The 16,512-nt window shown below is 41.7% G+C and overlaps 1 protein-coding gene across 1 annotated transcript; it reads right to left on the bottom strand.

Moving 5' to 3' along the window:
- Nucleotides 1–1,235: 1,235 nt before the first annotated feature.
- LOC112881941 (peptidyl-prolyl cis-trans isomerase FKBP43-like) lies at nt 1,236–5,187 on the bottom strand. Its single transcript, XM_025946875.1, has 11 exons — nt 5,050–5,187; nt 4,799–4,876; nt 4,636–4,709; nt 3,897–4,132; nt 3,677–3,825; nt 2,612–3,011; nt 2,328–2,526; nt 2,017–2,101; nt 1,887–1,928; nt 1,749–1,797; nt 1,236–1,638 (listed from the first exon to the last, which is right to left on the bottom strand). Exons 2-11 carry the CDS (start codon nt 4,809–4,811, stop codon nt 1,560–1,562), a joined length of 1,326 nt encoding a protein of 441 aa, XP_025802660.1. The 5' UTR covers nt 4,812–4,876; nt 5,050–5,187; the 3' UTR covers nt 1,236–1,559.
- Between the last annotated feature and the right edge of the window lie 11,325 nt (nt 5,188–16,512).

The following is a 16,512-nucleotide window of genomic DNA, read 5'->3' as shown; positions in this document are numbered from 1 at the left end:
ATAGCACTTGCAAGCTTGGTGGCATGCTTGAAACGGATTTTCATTTGTTCTTGAGTGTAATTTGTCCAGAGCTATTTGGTCTTCTGCTAATCCTTCCTTGAGGACAGATATTCTTCCATGTGAGGGTGAAGGGCTGCAAGTAGGGGTGCAAAGGGACTCAAATTTTAGCCTATATAATCTAAAGGCCGGATACTAAAAGGGCCGGACTCTAATATTATACAATTTTGAGCTAAAAATATAAAAGGGGCAAGTTGCATTGTGAAGAAAGTATTAGGATCATGATCCGTTACCACCCTACCTGCAAGACACAATGCAACCCTTGTTTCAGAATAATTTTACAGATGATCTCTTGCAAGAAATTCTCACAAGGTTGTGGTACTTATGGAAAGCTAGAAATGATTTCAGATTCAATAACAAAAAATGGTCATGAAGTTAAAAAGGCTTGTCGTGAAGTTAATGCTGACATTCAGATTTCTAGATTGTTTTTGATACAGGAAATGGATCGATCATGTCTTGGACAGGAACAGGAGAATGCACTCAATGTGGGAGATCGTCAGATCATTAGATCTCAATCTGTTTCTTCCATCTTGTCTAATTTGCAGGGGTATTTGAAATCCATCAGATCAGCAGCAAGCAGTTCTTTGCTTTGCTGATGCAGGCCTTTCTTCAGATGGATCATCAGCTGATGCCCTTTGGGGAGCTGGTTTAGGATTTTACTTGTTTTTTGCAGGTCAGGGCGACCCTTGCTTCTTACAAATCAAAGCAAAGACAATGGCTAGTTCTGTTCTTATGGCAGAACTTGCAGCATTGACTATTGCTGCAAAGGATTTTTTTTTTCATGAACGTGCCTGAGCACGTATTTTATTAAAAGAAAGATTCCTGCAAAGGTGATAGAGGCAATGCAGATAAAGACCGCTGTTATAGCTACAGACAGTAGTGAAGCTGTTCAACAACTTCACACAAATCAGGACGACACTTTCTGGAGGCTACGACCAATTATTTCAGATTTCAAGAAAATCCAAGATGGATCGTTTTTCCAGGTGGTTAAAATCAACAGGCAGGACCTTGCTTCACATGCGAAATCTGGGATTTCCCAGATTATAGCTGCCTTCTCTTGTGTCAATAGTTTCCACCAACCCCATTGTGCGGTACTCTCAGTTTTTGGTAATGTAATTTTGGATCCTTTTGACCTCATCAGTGTACGTTGCTCATGATATATAATATAGAGTTATTATAAAAAAACATGAACGAAACAAATTCTTAACACTTGAGGTGACCACAGGCCAAGGTTCTGTAGCATTAAATGCCCCACCGTGCGACAAGTCATTGGAGTAACCTGGCTACAGATAGTGGTGCACAGTAATTCCACCTAAACAAAACTGAGATTAACCACAAACCAGATAGTGGTGCACGTAATTCCACCTAAAAAAACTGAGGTTAACCATAAACCAGGTGAAACACAATATTAATTGCAGCTGTGGCACAACAAAATCCATCTACTCCTAATTGCAGCTGTCGGCAAAGGCGACATGCAAAATCCTGGCATGTGGGTTTCCTCTTTATTTCACTTTCACCAACTCAATTTCGTAGATGACTGAAGAATTTTTAGGTACTTCTACAACTGATTTACCACCAGAGCTGCAGAATACGTTACCATCCATAAGCAATGCAAATGAAATGTGGTTATAGGACATCTCTAGAGATGTGTATACAGGAAAAAAAAAAGATACAAGATGTAAAACGTGTACCACATAGAAGGTGGGACTGTCAGCCTCCTTTTCTCCCCAACACGCATACCTACAGTAAATAGCAAAACTATAATCTACAGACTGAAGTCAAATGACCTACGGGAAAATAAAACAACAATTAGGCGCTGAGGTAGGTACCACGAATACCAACATCCCATCCACGGATAACTTTTCCAGCACCTTTAATCAGCACAGCATACATTGTGAGTATTTATATTAAGAGTTCAAATATATCTAGTACAAGGGTGTATGTTTGCAAATATATTACCAAGCTTGAACTTGTAAGGCTTTTCACTAAGATTAGACTCAACAATTTTCCCCTCCTTCAACATGCCAACATATTTGATATAAACCTGCACAAATAAAGCAAGATAGTTGGCATTGTTTCTTTTTCTGCAAGGTGCTGTGGTATAGAAAACTCGTATATTGACTGCAAAGCCATGCACGACTAAGTAACTGCTAGCAATAGAAATCTGATTGTCAAACTACTGATAACAGGATCATCATAAAGGGAACTTTGTCAAGCGCATTGATATGAGATTTTCAATTAAAAGCATATCGAAAGAACTAAGCAGCAACCTTGCAGCCATCAGAAGCCACTTTTGCATCTATGTTTCCTGTAGACAGATCTTCTACCATCAACCCATCGTCCAATGTTCTTATATTGGACTGTTTCTCATCTTTTCCACCTGATTGTTTTTTCATCTTTTTCTTTGATTTCTTTTTTATATCAGAACCTTGCTTTGAAACAGATGGTGCATTAGCATCTTCTATATCCCTGGTCATGAGATATTGTTAGTTACAGATCAGTGGGTAGTAGATAATAGAAATACACACATGCATAAGTAGGAACCAAGAGATACATTGACGATGCAGGATCCTCACTGATGGCAGAACTTTTTCTTTTCCTGTCATCACTATTTTTTTTGGTTCCATCATTTGTCTGTCCATTTTGGAGGTTGGTTTCCTCAGAAACCTTAGTACTGTCTTTCTTACTCAATGTAACATCATTATCTTCTTCATCACTGCAGCTATCAAATATTGAAGGAGCATCGTGCTTGACAGCAACCTTAGCACTGTCTTTCTTGCTCAATGCAACAGATATAGGCACATTATCTTCATCACTGCCACTATCAAATATTGCACGAGCATTGTGCTTGACAGCAGGCTTCATCACTGGAGAATCATCATCATCAGTGCTATCTACTTGATGCTTCTTCAAACGCCGCCGTCTTTCAGCCTTACGAGTCTGTTTTCCAGAAGCTATTTAAACAAAATTGGAAACTTGTTATAAAACATTAGGATGGAACTGTGAGCAGATACATGCACATCAAACACACTGGAAACGTACAATGACTCTGTGTGAACACATATGCAAAGGATGTAGACAGAATAACCATATAAAGAAGCAGCACAAAACTAAGTGTAATAGTATAAGAATATAATAGAAAGAGGCATATTAAATTCACATTACAGCCAAAAAGCAATCAAAGTGATAGTCCACCAACACTACATCACTCTAGTCCAATGTGCTTTCAATGTGGGTACAATGTGGTTTGAAGCTACACAGGATCAGATCCAAACAAATGTAATAAAACCTGTTAGCATGTTAAAATAGGAGCTACCTAGTTGATTTTCAGGACAATAAAACAAAAGAAATCCCCATAATTTATTGATAACTCAAAAAATAAATATAAGGTCATTTATTCATAAAATTAAAATGACTATACATCCAAGTGATTTTATGAATAAAACATAGAGATAATCTGACAATGATAAGTCAACTGTCATTAAGGCTACTTACCTGTCAGATTGTATTTCACATTGTGAAAACCGAAAATATGAAATGATTTGAAACAAGATAAAAGCAAGTATGTCTAGGTGACATTTTGCAATGGAATCCATTGTAACATGGGTCAACCTCTTACCTTGTTTGCGGCGGTGTGGAGAGGAGCATTCATCATCACTAACATCTATAACATCACGATCATCAATAAAGTCAGATTCATAGCTGTCCTCATTGGCATCATGCTCCTCATCAGTGTCAGACTGTCCAATATCTTCCCCATAAGATTCTCTAATTACAATGTTAAGAATGATTCACAGTTTGAAATGTTAAATAAGACATGATAGTACTGAGAAGGATACGATTCATCATCTCCCGCATTAGACCTGCTGCTTGCACGGACATAATATCCGGAGAGATGAATGGAGCTCTGACCAATTACTGAGAAGACAACATCATCAACCTCCTCTAACTCAATCTCTAGATGGCACATCTCCGCCAAGCTTGGATTTAAACTACAAAGTTTGATGGGGATCTTGTTGCCAACATTGCATTGCAGGACCGTCCTTCCAGAAACATCACAATTGCTAAGTGTAGCCTATAAAAAATAAATGAATTAGTTATAGCAGACATTCAATACTGTTAAAAAAAGGGTAGTGCTTAGAAACAAAATTTCGAGCACTCCAGTAACTACATTCAATTCTAGCAGCAAGATGGAAATAGTTAATTGAAGTATCATGTACTAACCTAATGAAAAGAAACTAACAAATCAATCAGCCTCCTTCTATTTCCAGGAAATATACAATGTAGCGTAAAACTCTAGCCACATTGTAAAGCTAAAGTTTCAATCAAACTTAATGCAGTGAAGGTCAAGATCACATCATGTACCAAGATAGGTTGACTGGATAATATGTCAGAAGATAATCAAAAGCACCAAAGCTCATTGAATATATATCCTGATTTCAAGACCCTCTCAAGTATGTCAACAAAACTACAGTATCCGGGGTGACAGACTGACAGATCGAGCATAGGAGTACGAAATCGAAGAAGCACATGTCAATTGGATAAATGGCAAAATTTGAAGGGAAAAAAAAACCCAACCTGGCAGACACGGAGGCGGCCGTGGTCAGCCTGGTAGGTGTGGGTGTAGGGCTTCCCGGGCTTCACCTCCACCCCTGCATCCATCAATCATTCAACTCATCACGCGCCAAAACGGATAACAGCGGCGACAAAGTAAACAAGGCAAACAAGCCAGCACGCTCACCCCAGAACGCCATGACGGGGATGGTGGATGGTTGGTTCACGCGCGAGCCACGAATCCAACGAATGCAATTCGCAACACCTGCAGCCAATCCACGGAAAAATACCGGTAAGCTTGGAAGTGAACAACTACTTCAAGCTCAATTATCGGGGAGGTATCGGGGAGGCGGCGGTGTACGGGGCCGGAGGGCGACTCTAGGGTTTGGATCGGCGGCGGGGAGCAAGGGTCCATTAGGCGGTGGCGGAGATAGATACCTCGATGCGGGCCTTCGTCCAGAGGAGTCCCCGCGGTGATGGTCGCTGCGCCGCCGCCTGCTTCGGCGCGAAGTAGCAGAGGTGAGGAGGCGGCGGGTGCGGGTCGGCGGAAGGGAGGGGAGAGGAGGGGTTTATCGATGGCATACGCGGGTAAATAGCTCGGAGCTCCAAGGGCACGTTAGTTCAGAGGGGTATGGCCGTTTTCGTGGGCCGCCGCTGGTTTTGGATGGGCCTCCACGTCGCAGTTCGCAATAAGGTTTAAGTTAGGCCCAAATGTACTATGAAATTTCCTCCTCTCTCCACTTCGACAATAGAAGAAAAAAAAGGTAAAATTTCAAAACTAGTGACCCTGAAAGGAAAAGGATTGCAAAAGTACAAAAAAGAACACAAAGGAAGAAAATATATGCATGTTAGCATTTCGACGAAAAAAAATCTTCATTAGGCAAAGAGTGGCAACTGATATGCAACCTTTTGAGTGCACGGGATTATTATTATATAAAGCACTAGGTCTCCAATCTGAAGCTAAATTTCTGCATTACCAGAACAAGTGGCCAAATTGGATGCCCTAGTTTTTCCAACTTGCTAAAAACTGGACCGAGAGCCGAATAAACTAAACTGGTGGCCAACGTACTATGGTAACTGTAGCAAGCTTTTATAGCGAAGAGCTCTAGCAAACGAGCAATGCCCTTCGGAGTAGCTAGTTTTCTATTGGCCAAAAATACGTAGAAGCGCCGGTTGTAGCAAACTAGCTAGCAATGTCTAGAAACTACTACATACACAGCAGGTAGTTCGAGCTGCTTTTATGCATTGCCATATGTCACCTTGCGTGTGTGTGTGCGCGCGCGCTATATACTACGCACTACCACGGAAGAAATAGGAAACGAACAAACCACCACATCATCAAGTTTTTCCGGGCCTCCGATCCTTCGCACAAAACAATCCCAACATCTCAATCAGCAAAGTCAACAGAAGCAACCGAAATCTAAGGGCGCTTGAATTCTGTGATGGATTGTACGCATGCATGTGAGCATGTATACATCTATCTCTTTTAAAATTCGGAGATGCTATACATGTACAATATTCCCGTGCATGCACATAGGACTTGCACCACGAGTGATGTGATATCTGGAACTAATATAAGCCCTTTGTTATGCATGTTGTGCAACATAAGCAATAAAGCATGCACTTGACCTACACATGGAGCCTATACAGGTACAAATTAATGGTCTTGATCGGCTACTTGTATTTATTTCAGGTCCTTTTCAAGAAAAGGAGAAACTAACCGTATTTCCATATGATTGAAAACTTTATTTCTTAGGCACTAGTGCCGGCCTTCTGTGCTGGTTGCCACCAAGGGACGGCGGAAAATTTTTTTTTCTGCGATTTCACTAACACGTACGGCTTCGGTCCCTTGATTGGATGATATGGTAGGATCCACATGCTAATTGAACACAGGAATTTTCTGTGGAAGGAAATGGTGCTTGTGAATGCGATCGTTTACACCGCTGCTGTGGCATCATCATTTTATAAATTCTAATATTGTAAGTGTTCGAAAAATTAAATATTTTCAATGTACCAAACATAAAAGCATGAGTCTCTCATAATCATCTTGTTATTTCCTTGTGAAAACATATGGTCCTGTTTGTTTATTTGTATAATAATATACATTCAAACCAGGAGATAGCCAAGCCATGTAGAGTAGAGGAGGCGCGCGCGGGGTCCTACAAACCATGCTTTCATGTTCAGTAGATAGGCTACTAGTTGCCAGTAGCAACAACTCCTACTTACTAGTGGTTGATTATGGTTGGTGACCAAACTAACAGAAATCCTGGACAAATTAAATGCAGGGGAATGCATGATGGTATTCAACTTCCTATGTGTCTGTCTCCAAGACAAACATTGGACAAACCATTGAAAAGGAGTTGTGTAGAGAGTTGGTAGGAGCCAGTATGAGTGTTACTACCTTCTAGAATGTATATGGTGCCAAAAAGAAAGAAAAGAAACAACACTCCATGAAAACATGTAAACTTCAACATGATCTGACTAATCAGTGTATCATACATTTCTAGAGGGTCTCTAGATGCTCACAAGGTATGGTTATTTTGTTCATGGGCAGTCGGATCAACAACTCCTGTCCATCTATTTGAAGAGTAACCTAGGTACAGGAATATTTTACTTTTCATAATTAACACATTTTGTATGCACCAATATGGATAAGAAGTTGTGCCGGATTGTGCAGCATCGCATTGTTTGTCTTTGCTCCGCTGTAGTGCTACAATCCCATTGCTTGTCTGACATTGGAGAGGCCATTACCCTAAACAAACCAAGATCCTTGTCATTTGCTCATAAATGCAGTGACCGAATCGTCCCTTCAAGAGTAGATGTTTAAGTGAACTATATTGACTTCAGATATGGAGGTTTTGTGGAGCACATTTGTTTCTGTGTTGGCTGCTTAGCCTTGATAACGTCTTAGTGTTACCTTTATGCATATGGCATCCTCAATTAATTTCATGCAGTCCAGGACTAGGGAGTATGCACCATTTTTAATGCACAGACATTAGTTTTTCTTGTGAATTTGTGGATCGATCCATATTCTGGACCAACTAAACCTGATCTGTTTTTTTTAACCTAAACCATGCATGTTTTTGCAGTGCTTTTTGTGTGTTCTCTTTTTTTTCCGGAAGGAGAGAGCTTTATTCATAAATTAAAGGAGTTCATCACACACCAGAGTTCTAACACCCTCTGGGAGGAAAAAGAAACACGACACTCATTCGAGCGGATAGCTAGATGAGCTAGCTCATGCGCTACCTTATTTTGCTCTCTCCCGATTTTGACGAAACAGGCTTGACAGGTGCTGGCTCTCGCGCAGGTCATCCAGGATAATTGGTGCTACCAAAGACCTGTCGACACTCCCCGCTTGTAACTTCTCTATGACCGACGAGCAGTCCGACTCCAGGATCATCCCTCTGTCTGGCCATCTGCCCATCTTGCAGCCAACCTGAGTAATTTTGTTTAGTCTAGGTCCCAAGCAGAAATCGTTTGCACGATTTTTTTGTGTAATGTGTATACATAAGTGTTTGATGTTAACAAGTTTTTGTTCTTTATTCCGGTCCCATTAATAAATCTTCTGTACCTTTTGCATAGACTAATAAAGTCTACAACTTTTTCATAAATACTGTATGGTCTAAATAAACATGTAATTAAAATTCTTCATAATTTGAACATGATAACAAAAGGTAGTTAATGAAGAAGATAGTATCCAGTAACATTATTCTTGTAATGTATATGTTGAGTATGTATATATGTATGTCTATGTACCGATACGTGATTACATATGTTCATGAAAAAGAACATACAGTATATATAGAATTACGAAAAACCTAATATACAAATAAAATACACCAACATATTAATAGCTTTATCCAAATGGATCGGAATGCTGAGTTGAAAATCTCAAGCTATAAAAAATTAAGTTTCATGTCTATGAAGCAGCGAGCAACGCGTTGCATGCTGATAGCAAAGTAAGATTTGAAATAGTACCTACGGTGAAATTTAAAATTTACAGAATGTTGGATTTAGAAGATGTCTTGGTTTGCACATTAATTGTGATGGAGTAGCTAAGAGGAAAAGGTCCAAAGCTACTGCCATTTCCCCCATCCCCTAGAACTAGTAGGCTAGGAGTGCCTCTGGACAGTAATGTGTGCCATTAAAATATTTTGAGTTAAAAAAACGTTAGTCTTAGATCCTTGTTTCAAGACATACACAACTTACAATGCCATTTTGGATGTATGCGCCTATTCTATTGGAAGAAAGAGGAGAAAAGGGGGAGCCCTTGCTTTGTTTCATGCCCAAGGAGCCATCTCTGGCTTGGCTGCCCGCACAGGGCTCAAGCAACCATATGGGAGCCCAAATTCATGTACTTTGATGGATCTGTCACCTGGAGGCTCAACATTTCAGCCAGCCTCAGTACACAAACAAAGGCATACGCCCAATACAAGCCAAACAGAATGTGTCCAACGGGGAAAAGGGCCGTTTGGGAGGTTCCTCTCTCAAAAACCAAATCCTATTAATTAGTATTGAAACAAACATCAGCTAGTTAAACACTTTTCCATTTCCTAGATTTAACTTAACTTTCTCTCACATCATATTTCATTTCATATTAACTGATACTGTGTAGTGTTTTTTACAGCGCTAGTTAAATCTTCAAAGGCACTGCTGCACTCATCCCTACTAAGAGAAAATCAAAAGGGGTGAAAATCTTATCAGAACTGTCCTCAAAATGGTGGGAATGGTTTTTTTTGGGGGGGGGTTGGGGGGGGGGGGGTGGAGTAATGATGGACTGCATTGGAGAAGCAATCCCAAGCTTGCACACCAATTGCAATAAACAAAGAGCATCAACAAAAAGACTCCACATAACCAAAACATTAAGAAAATGCTTACAGATATCAAGGCCTCAATCCCCCTTCCCAGGGTGTTGTCTACTCTGTGGCAGCAACTCCATGGATCAGGGTGACCTTGGTGCTGTGTGTATGAATGTTAGTATTTGACTATAGTGTTTTGGGAAAATGGGATCCTAGTAGGAAAAACTGAGATTAAGTTTACCCTTCCTCTTTCAGCCACTTGCTATTTTCCTTCTCTGCCTGCCAAGGCACGGCCGGCACTAGAGAGCCCCATGGCGGGTGCTAGGCATACGGCATGTCCCATATGCGAGACCAGATCTATATAAAATTATAAATATACACTTCTTGCTATTTTCCAGCATAAATTCCAACTTTGTGCCAGGTAATGTATCATGACCGCTCCATTAAAACAAGGAAATTAGAGTATGGAAAATTGGATCATCCTCAAGAGAAAAAGTTGTTCTTTGATCATGGTCACTAGCTAGAAATGATGGCAACCCATGGCGTCGACAAATAAACTCATCAATTTGTTTGAGTTATACGGGAAATCATTTGCTGTAAAAGCCTCCAACCTATTGATGGACTGCCCATTTTTATTGCTATGAGTGACCAAAAAAAATTAAAGGCCACACACATTTTAATCGATATATGTGTATTTTGGACCGAAGGGAACTAGTAGGAGTGTATGACACAGATAAATGTATGACTCCGTGGCTCGGACGCAACCCCAACGCAATGCATCGTCATGTATCTTCACGTTGAAGGATGCCATGATAATATTACTTATAAAATTTGGCCACCAAACATATATACCCAAACCGACTAGCCACCCAGCAGCAATAAACAAAGATTTGATCGTGCAACACCAACGTTATCATCTCCCTTTCCTTTTCTTTTTATCTGCGTCTCTACGTGCATCTTGGTGGAGAAGCAGGAAGATCCAACCTACAGATATAGTGTGATGTTTTTCAGTCATGACCGTTGAGACTCAGAGCATGCATGAAGGATTCACAACACAATCTCTGTATAATTTAGGAAAGATGAAAGTGCACCATGGAAGTTTCAAGTTTCGCAGTATATACTGTTCCGCCTTTCCATACAGCTACCAAAAAGTACATATCTTGCTCAAACCATGCATAGTGATTTACACACGAAACGGTAACATGAAAAATCCTCAAAAGACTTGAATGAAAATTTCAAATTCCATGAAAACTTGAAAAAAGACGTAGATACCCAACAAGAGATTTCAAAAGTGGAAACAAAACAAAGCGCGGCGCGCGCAATAATGGCGGGAGAACTCCCAACTCGAAAGTGACACTAAGCATACCAAATTAGAGGCAGCTAGTAGGGCCCTGCTCGGAACTGTTAGCCGTGACTGCTTAGGCAAGCATTGCTTGCCGCGTCACCTCTACTCTACATACATACTGCGAAATTATATTGCAGGAACATTTTTAATTTCTTCAGCTGAATAATAATAAGCTTGCCCTCAATAGTAACTATAATAATAATAATAATAATAAGCTGCGGCATGGGCTGGTGACCGAGAGAATAGAAAATATCCGGGCGCTCGAATGCCGGCGTGTGTCGCCGCCCATCACGCACCCGGCGACGGCGACCTCCTCCGGATGGCACGGCGGCCAGGCCCCTTGCTGCTCTACGACCGCCACCTGTGTAGACCACCTTGTGCGACGACCTGTGCATATGCACATGCGCACCTGATCGAGTTGGGGTCGTTCAAACCCTGCATTTTGGGAGGAAAATCGTTATCGTTTTGGATATCGGCACGGGCGACTGTGCGTGCACATCCTGACTGCAAAAAATAACACTCTCGATCGAATGATATCATCAAATTGGCACAGAATTTGACATGGATGACACACATAAATTAAAGACGGTATACGAACGGTCTCATAATTTTCTTAGGAAAAAATATAATAATCCTGCAACCGCTAAATGATTCAGCAGTTGCAGACCCGCTGCTCATCTATTCGTTAAAAGCTTTTTTGTATTAAAGAAAATTTTTATCACATTGGATGCGTCCATGAAAGCAAATACAGCTAACCAAGTGCTAGATTACGAAGGGACATACCGGACCCGTGCGTGCAAGGCCGGATCCGATTAGCTTGATCTGATAAGCGTGCAAGCATGATTACTGTTTGCTTTGCTCGTGCAATCATGCGTGTCTAAGATGCGGCAAGTAGACACTTTTTTGTTAACACAAATCTATATCAGTCCATGAAAAGGAGTGATGAGATGGTTGATCGCCTCATCGTTGCTTGCAAGTCGTTCCAACCCAACTTGCACGCTTGCTGAGCGAAAAAAAAATTAAAAGAGTTGAGAGCTTGTCATCGCACTGCAAAAAAGAAAAAGAAAAAAAAAGAAAGGGCTTGGAGAAAGAGATTTGCTTGGATCAATGATGCATGCATCATTCAACAACTAATATACTAGTCTTGTTTGTCGGGTGACGATGCTTGATAATGAGACGTGTATGGATACGCTGGAAGAGGTTGGGGGACTCATCCATTTGGTTCTCGTTACTGTTGGATCGCGAGAGATCCGTAAACCCTTATTTGTCTGAATGCATTCTTGGAACAGATTTAGGAATCAGTTTGGTAAACTCGTGGACGTATGCATAAATATTGCATACAAATAAATACGTTTAGCCTTGTATCGAAAATAAGGATATACAGTACAATTGGATTTGTACTGTTTTCTAGGAAATTCTCTCTAAACGCTTATGACATTCCTGGAGTTCAAACAGGGCTTTAGTGTGTGGTATGATTTATTTAGTTTGCGTGGAATACATGTATGAAATTGATTATTAAATAATTTACTTGTACTAGGGCAGAATTTGAGTTGGACTGTGTGTAATCGTAAGGCTAAAAATAGAATTTGGCAGGATTTGAGTTGGACAAGCCTTTTAGTAATGGTGAGATGATTTGGCGCCAGATAAGGATGGAATGGTCATTTCGGAAATAAGTTAAGATTTCAGTTATCGAGCTATAGGAGGAGCTCCGATGATGGAATGGTCATGGCTCCGTGCCTCTGTGACGGAAGGCGGAGATTGGGCTAGCGAGTGGAGCTGATGTGTGTAGTGTGGTTGTGTGGAATGGGGACTGAGGATTTTTGGTTAGTGGCGTGAGGGCACTGGGATCTAGCTGCAGGTGAAAATCTGCTTAGGAATCCTCGATGGCTTTGCTTGCGGAACCGTGACGCAGTCTTTTTTTTCCTGCTATTGATGCTATTCCCAACCGTCATAGCTCTAAATCGAAAAGAACAGATCCACCACCAAATAAAATTCTCTCGACTGGAGTTATCAGCCATGAAAAAAGGTCTAGATTTTATTATTCTAAAGAACTTTAACAAACAATCCTCCCAATTTAAACGTCAGTACAGAAAGAACACCGATAAGATGGACACCGATGAGATAGATAATGCTTCATGGTTGAAACCTTTAATATCACCTATAGTCCAAGCAAAAGCAAGTAGTTTAAAGCGAGCACTCCAACACAATGCAGTATGAAAGTTAACACCACGTTAGGTAAAATCTATAAGGATGATTTATTAGTAGTTGATAATAATTGCAGCATGATAAGTGCAAGTAGTTTTTGCCTAGGGATATTTTGCATTTTGAAGTGACTTGCAAGTAGTTTTTGCAATTTAACTTGGAATCGATACACTTTAGAAAAGGTTGTAATACAATGATGGAGCACAGGTTGTAAGTTTTCCGTTGGTTAGCCAACTCAGCCGTCTATGTTGTACAACATTTTTCACTAATTCAATTTTAAATCACATATCAAGGTAATCCACGACACAAAATAGGACCTGCTGGTAGACACTAACTTAACATCCAGTAAAATAGGACCTGAAATCCGACTATTTTTTTTTAATAATAATCGGCTTATATGGATAGTTGTGATTTTTAGGATTCCAGAAGTGCCTCAGTGAGCGAGGCCACCGAAGATCCGAGCCGTTGGCGAAAGCGAGAGCCGTCATACGTGCGCGGCGCCACACGTGGAAGTGTGGCCGGGCCTCGACACACCAACTGAAGTTTGTTGGCAGCTTGGCCACATCGACCCGTCTATGACTGAGCAGTGGGTCTCGCGCGTGGGACCCACTCCTTTCGAGGATCTACTGGTCGTTGTTCCCGGTGGGGCCCGCATGGAAGGCCCTTTCGTCCGTCCCGACACGCACCCGTGCGGGGCGCCCGGGCCCCCCACCGCCCAGCTCCGGCCATTGCGTGCGTGATGCTGGCTTATCCTTGTCACTTACTGTGCGAAATGGCTGAACTGCCCTTTACTAACTTGTAATGATTAATAACAACGCTACTAACGAATCAAATTCATGGAAAATAGGAGATTGCACCTCGTGCCATGCTCAAATTATGCGGAAGAGATGGTACGCCTGCATCCAGTTCTGGCACTACTGTTCTCCGTCTTAGAATATATAGCTATTTTGGTTTATCTTAAGCTAAATATTTTTAGTTTTAACTATAAATTGTAAAAAGTTTATAAAATTGACAAAGTAAAAAAATGATTTTCATAAATTTACCGTGAATTCTACTCGAGTTAACTTATAAACTTGAAATCAGCAGCTTCTCCATATTATAATATAGCTGTTTCTATTTGAAATAAAGTAATTTAGAGATATTGTTAGCAAAGTAAAAAGATTTGACTTAGAACAAATCTAAAAATATTTTAGTTTATTCCTATACACATGATGTGCAAGCTACCACGAGAGGTTTTAATGGCTTCTGACAGTGGGTGAGTACCGCAAGTAAGGATTTATAAGAATTCCCGTTTAGATTCAGCCAAGGGTGTAACACGCATTAGGGTTCCGACCGTGTAATGATCAGGGGAGAAGAAGGTTTAGACAGATTCGGACCGCTGTGAACGTAACACCCTATATCCTGTGTGGAACTAGTAATGGTCTTTAGTTGAGTCTATTTTTTCCCTTTACACATTGCTCATCTATTCTATTTATAGCCTTCCTTATGGGCTCCGGAAAGAGGCCTACCACCTTGAGGGTGAATGCAGCACCTTATGAGGGGCGCCGACCTGCAAATGGTGCCCGCCCGCTAGATAGGATCCTACGCCGTGAGCCGGGACTGTTGTTGCCTGGGGTCCTCCTTGAGGGACCTTGGGATACCCTGAGGTCTCTTTCGGGGCTTGTGCATCGCCCGGGGCTGCAAGTGGCGCCCGCCCGCTAGACGGGGCCCTGCGTTGTGGGCTTGGACTGTCGGGGATCGGGATCCTCCTAGAGGGACCCTGGGATGCCCCGAGGTCTCCCCCAACTCTGTGCATCGTTCAGGGTCTTTCCTGTGCGCCGTTCGGGGTCGTCGGCGCTCCTCTCCACGCCTGTCCGATGTGACGGGAGGCGTAAGTGGCGCCCCCCACCTTCCGTTGCCAGACGACAGGACGTGACCCGGGAGGGGGGCTCCCTCTGTCATGATCACCGCGCCGTCTGTTAGCACGCCTCCCCCATAATCATGTTGTTTTACCAGGAAGGCGCGTCCCCCGGGCTTCGTCCGGTCATAGCAGGACAGGCGCATTAAATGCACCGACAGGCGAATCCCTTCTCCACGAAGGGACCGTCATGTCCCAGGGAGGCGCTTGGCCTCCCGATCTTGGGTCCTCTAGAAGGTGCTTCAGTTTAGCCTATTACTGCTAATGGACCAAAGGGCCTTTCGGCCTATTTACCTTTAGTTTGTCCACAGCTAGGAGGACCCCTGTTCCCGTGGCGCTGACAGCTTCTCTATCTATGGGTTAAATTATGTTGCAACTATGGGTGCAAATTGGTGACCTTAGGTGCACCTCGAACCCTTTTAGTTCAAAATTTTGTGCTACTTCTCCAAAATAGGATCTCAATTTGAAGAATTAGCATAAATATTTGAACTAAAAGGATTGGAGGTGCACCTAAGGATGACCAATTTATACCCCTAGTTGCAACTCTCATCAAGCACATATCCCACTCAACTATAATTTTTCTCTCACCTACTCTATGAGAGCCAACATCTTCGTGATAATGGAGGTCCAGAGCACCAGGATGAACATGCATGTCTTAAAAATGACCGGTCGTCAGATGAGATGGCCGCGCTCTATCAATTCTCAACTCCACAACGTCGGCCATTTGATAGCTGGAATGACTAGCTAACGACCAGATTTGGTGTTGTTACGAGAATCGAAGATTGACTTGCACTCCCTTTGTTTCCTCCTACCAGCACAGACGATGTCGGATGCTCGCTGTAAAATACTAGTAAGAAAAGCGTGAAGAGAGATCTGCCCCCTCTGGACGCTTGTGTAAGCGTGGCCTCATTTTCTTAGATCAACCACATTCACCAGAAAATGGCTCCTGCTGTGGTTTATTTGTCCCAACAACTGCTCTGCTGTTGTCATTACGACAACATGTAATTTTTTAAAAGTCATTTATACTTCTACACGTAGTACTATAACTTATATAAACATTTATTTATTTACACTGTAAATTAATACTAATAAAACCAATACAAGAGCTAGCTAGCTAGTGCTCACAGCTGTTGTGGACAAAAGTGTTGACAAAAGAATTAGCAAGACCTGCTGCCTGCCATGTGCCTAAATGTGGACAAGTTTTGAATACGTCCAGTAAGACCAAACACATACGCTCCCAATGCTACACAACGCAACCACCAATAAATCAAGGCTAAGATTAGGGTCGTATATACAGCCGTACAAGCTAAGTTAGCTCCAACAACAAGTGTCTAAGCAGTAAGGATCATTACTGGCAGCAGCTGCAACATAGGAGTATAAAGCTATATCATGGATTGCAATTTTTTTCGCGACATAAGGAAATGATAATCTTTGTAGATTTAAATAGTGCATATATACATTTATTTTGACGAAAGTGCGTATATATACTTCATGGAAGCAGCAGCAGCAAAACAGTTTTGAAGGCACTATGTGGTCAGATGCTACTAGTAATGTAGCAGTGATGTAATAACAAGAATGGATAAACAACTGGCACACACAGAATTTGGTGACGCTGGAACTAGAGAAGTCTCATGATGCATTAAATAACACCTGGGGGC

Source organism: Panicum hallii, chromosome 2 (genome assembly GCF_002211085.1).
Source record: "Panicum hallii strain FIL2 chromosome 2, PHallii_v3.1, whole genome shotgun sequence".
Taxonomy (NCBI): Eukaryota; Viridiplantae; Streptophyta; class Magnoliopsida; order Poales; family Poaceae; genus Panicum; species Panicum hallii.
This window is presented reverse-complemented; position numbering and strand designations above follow the sequence as displayed.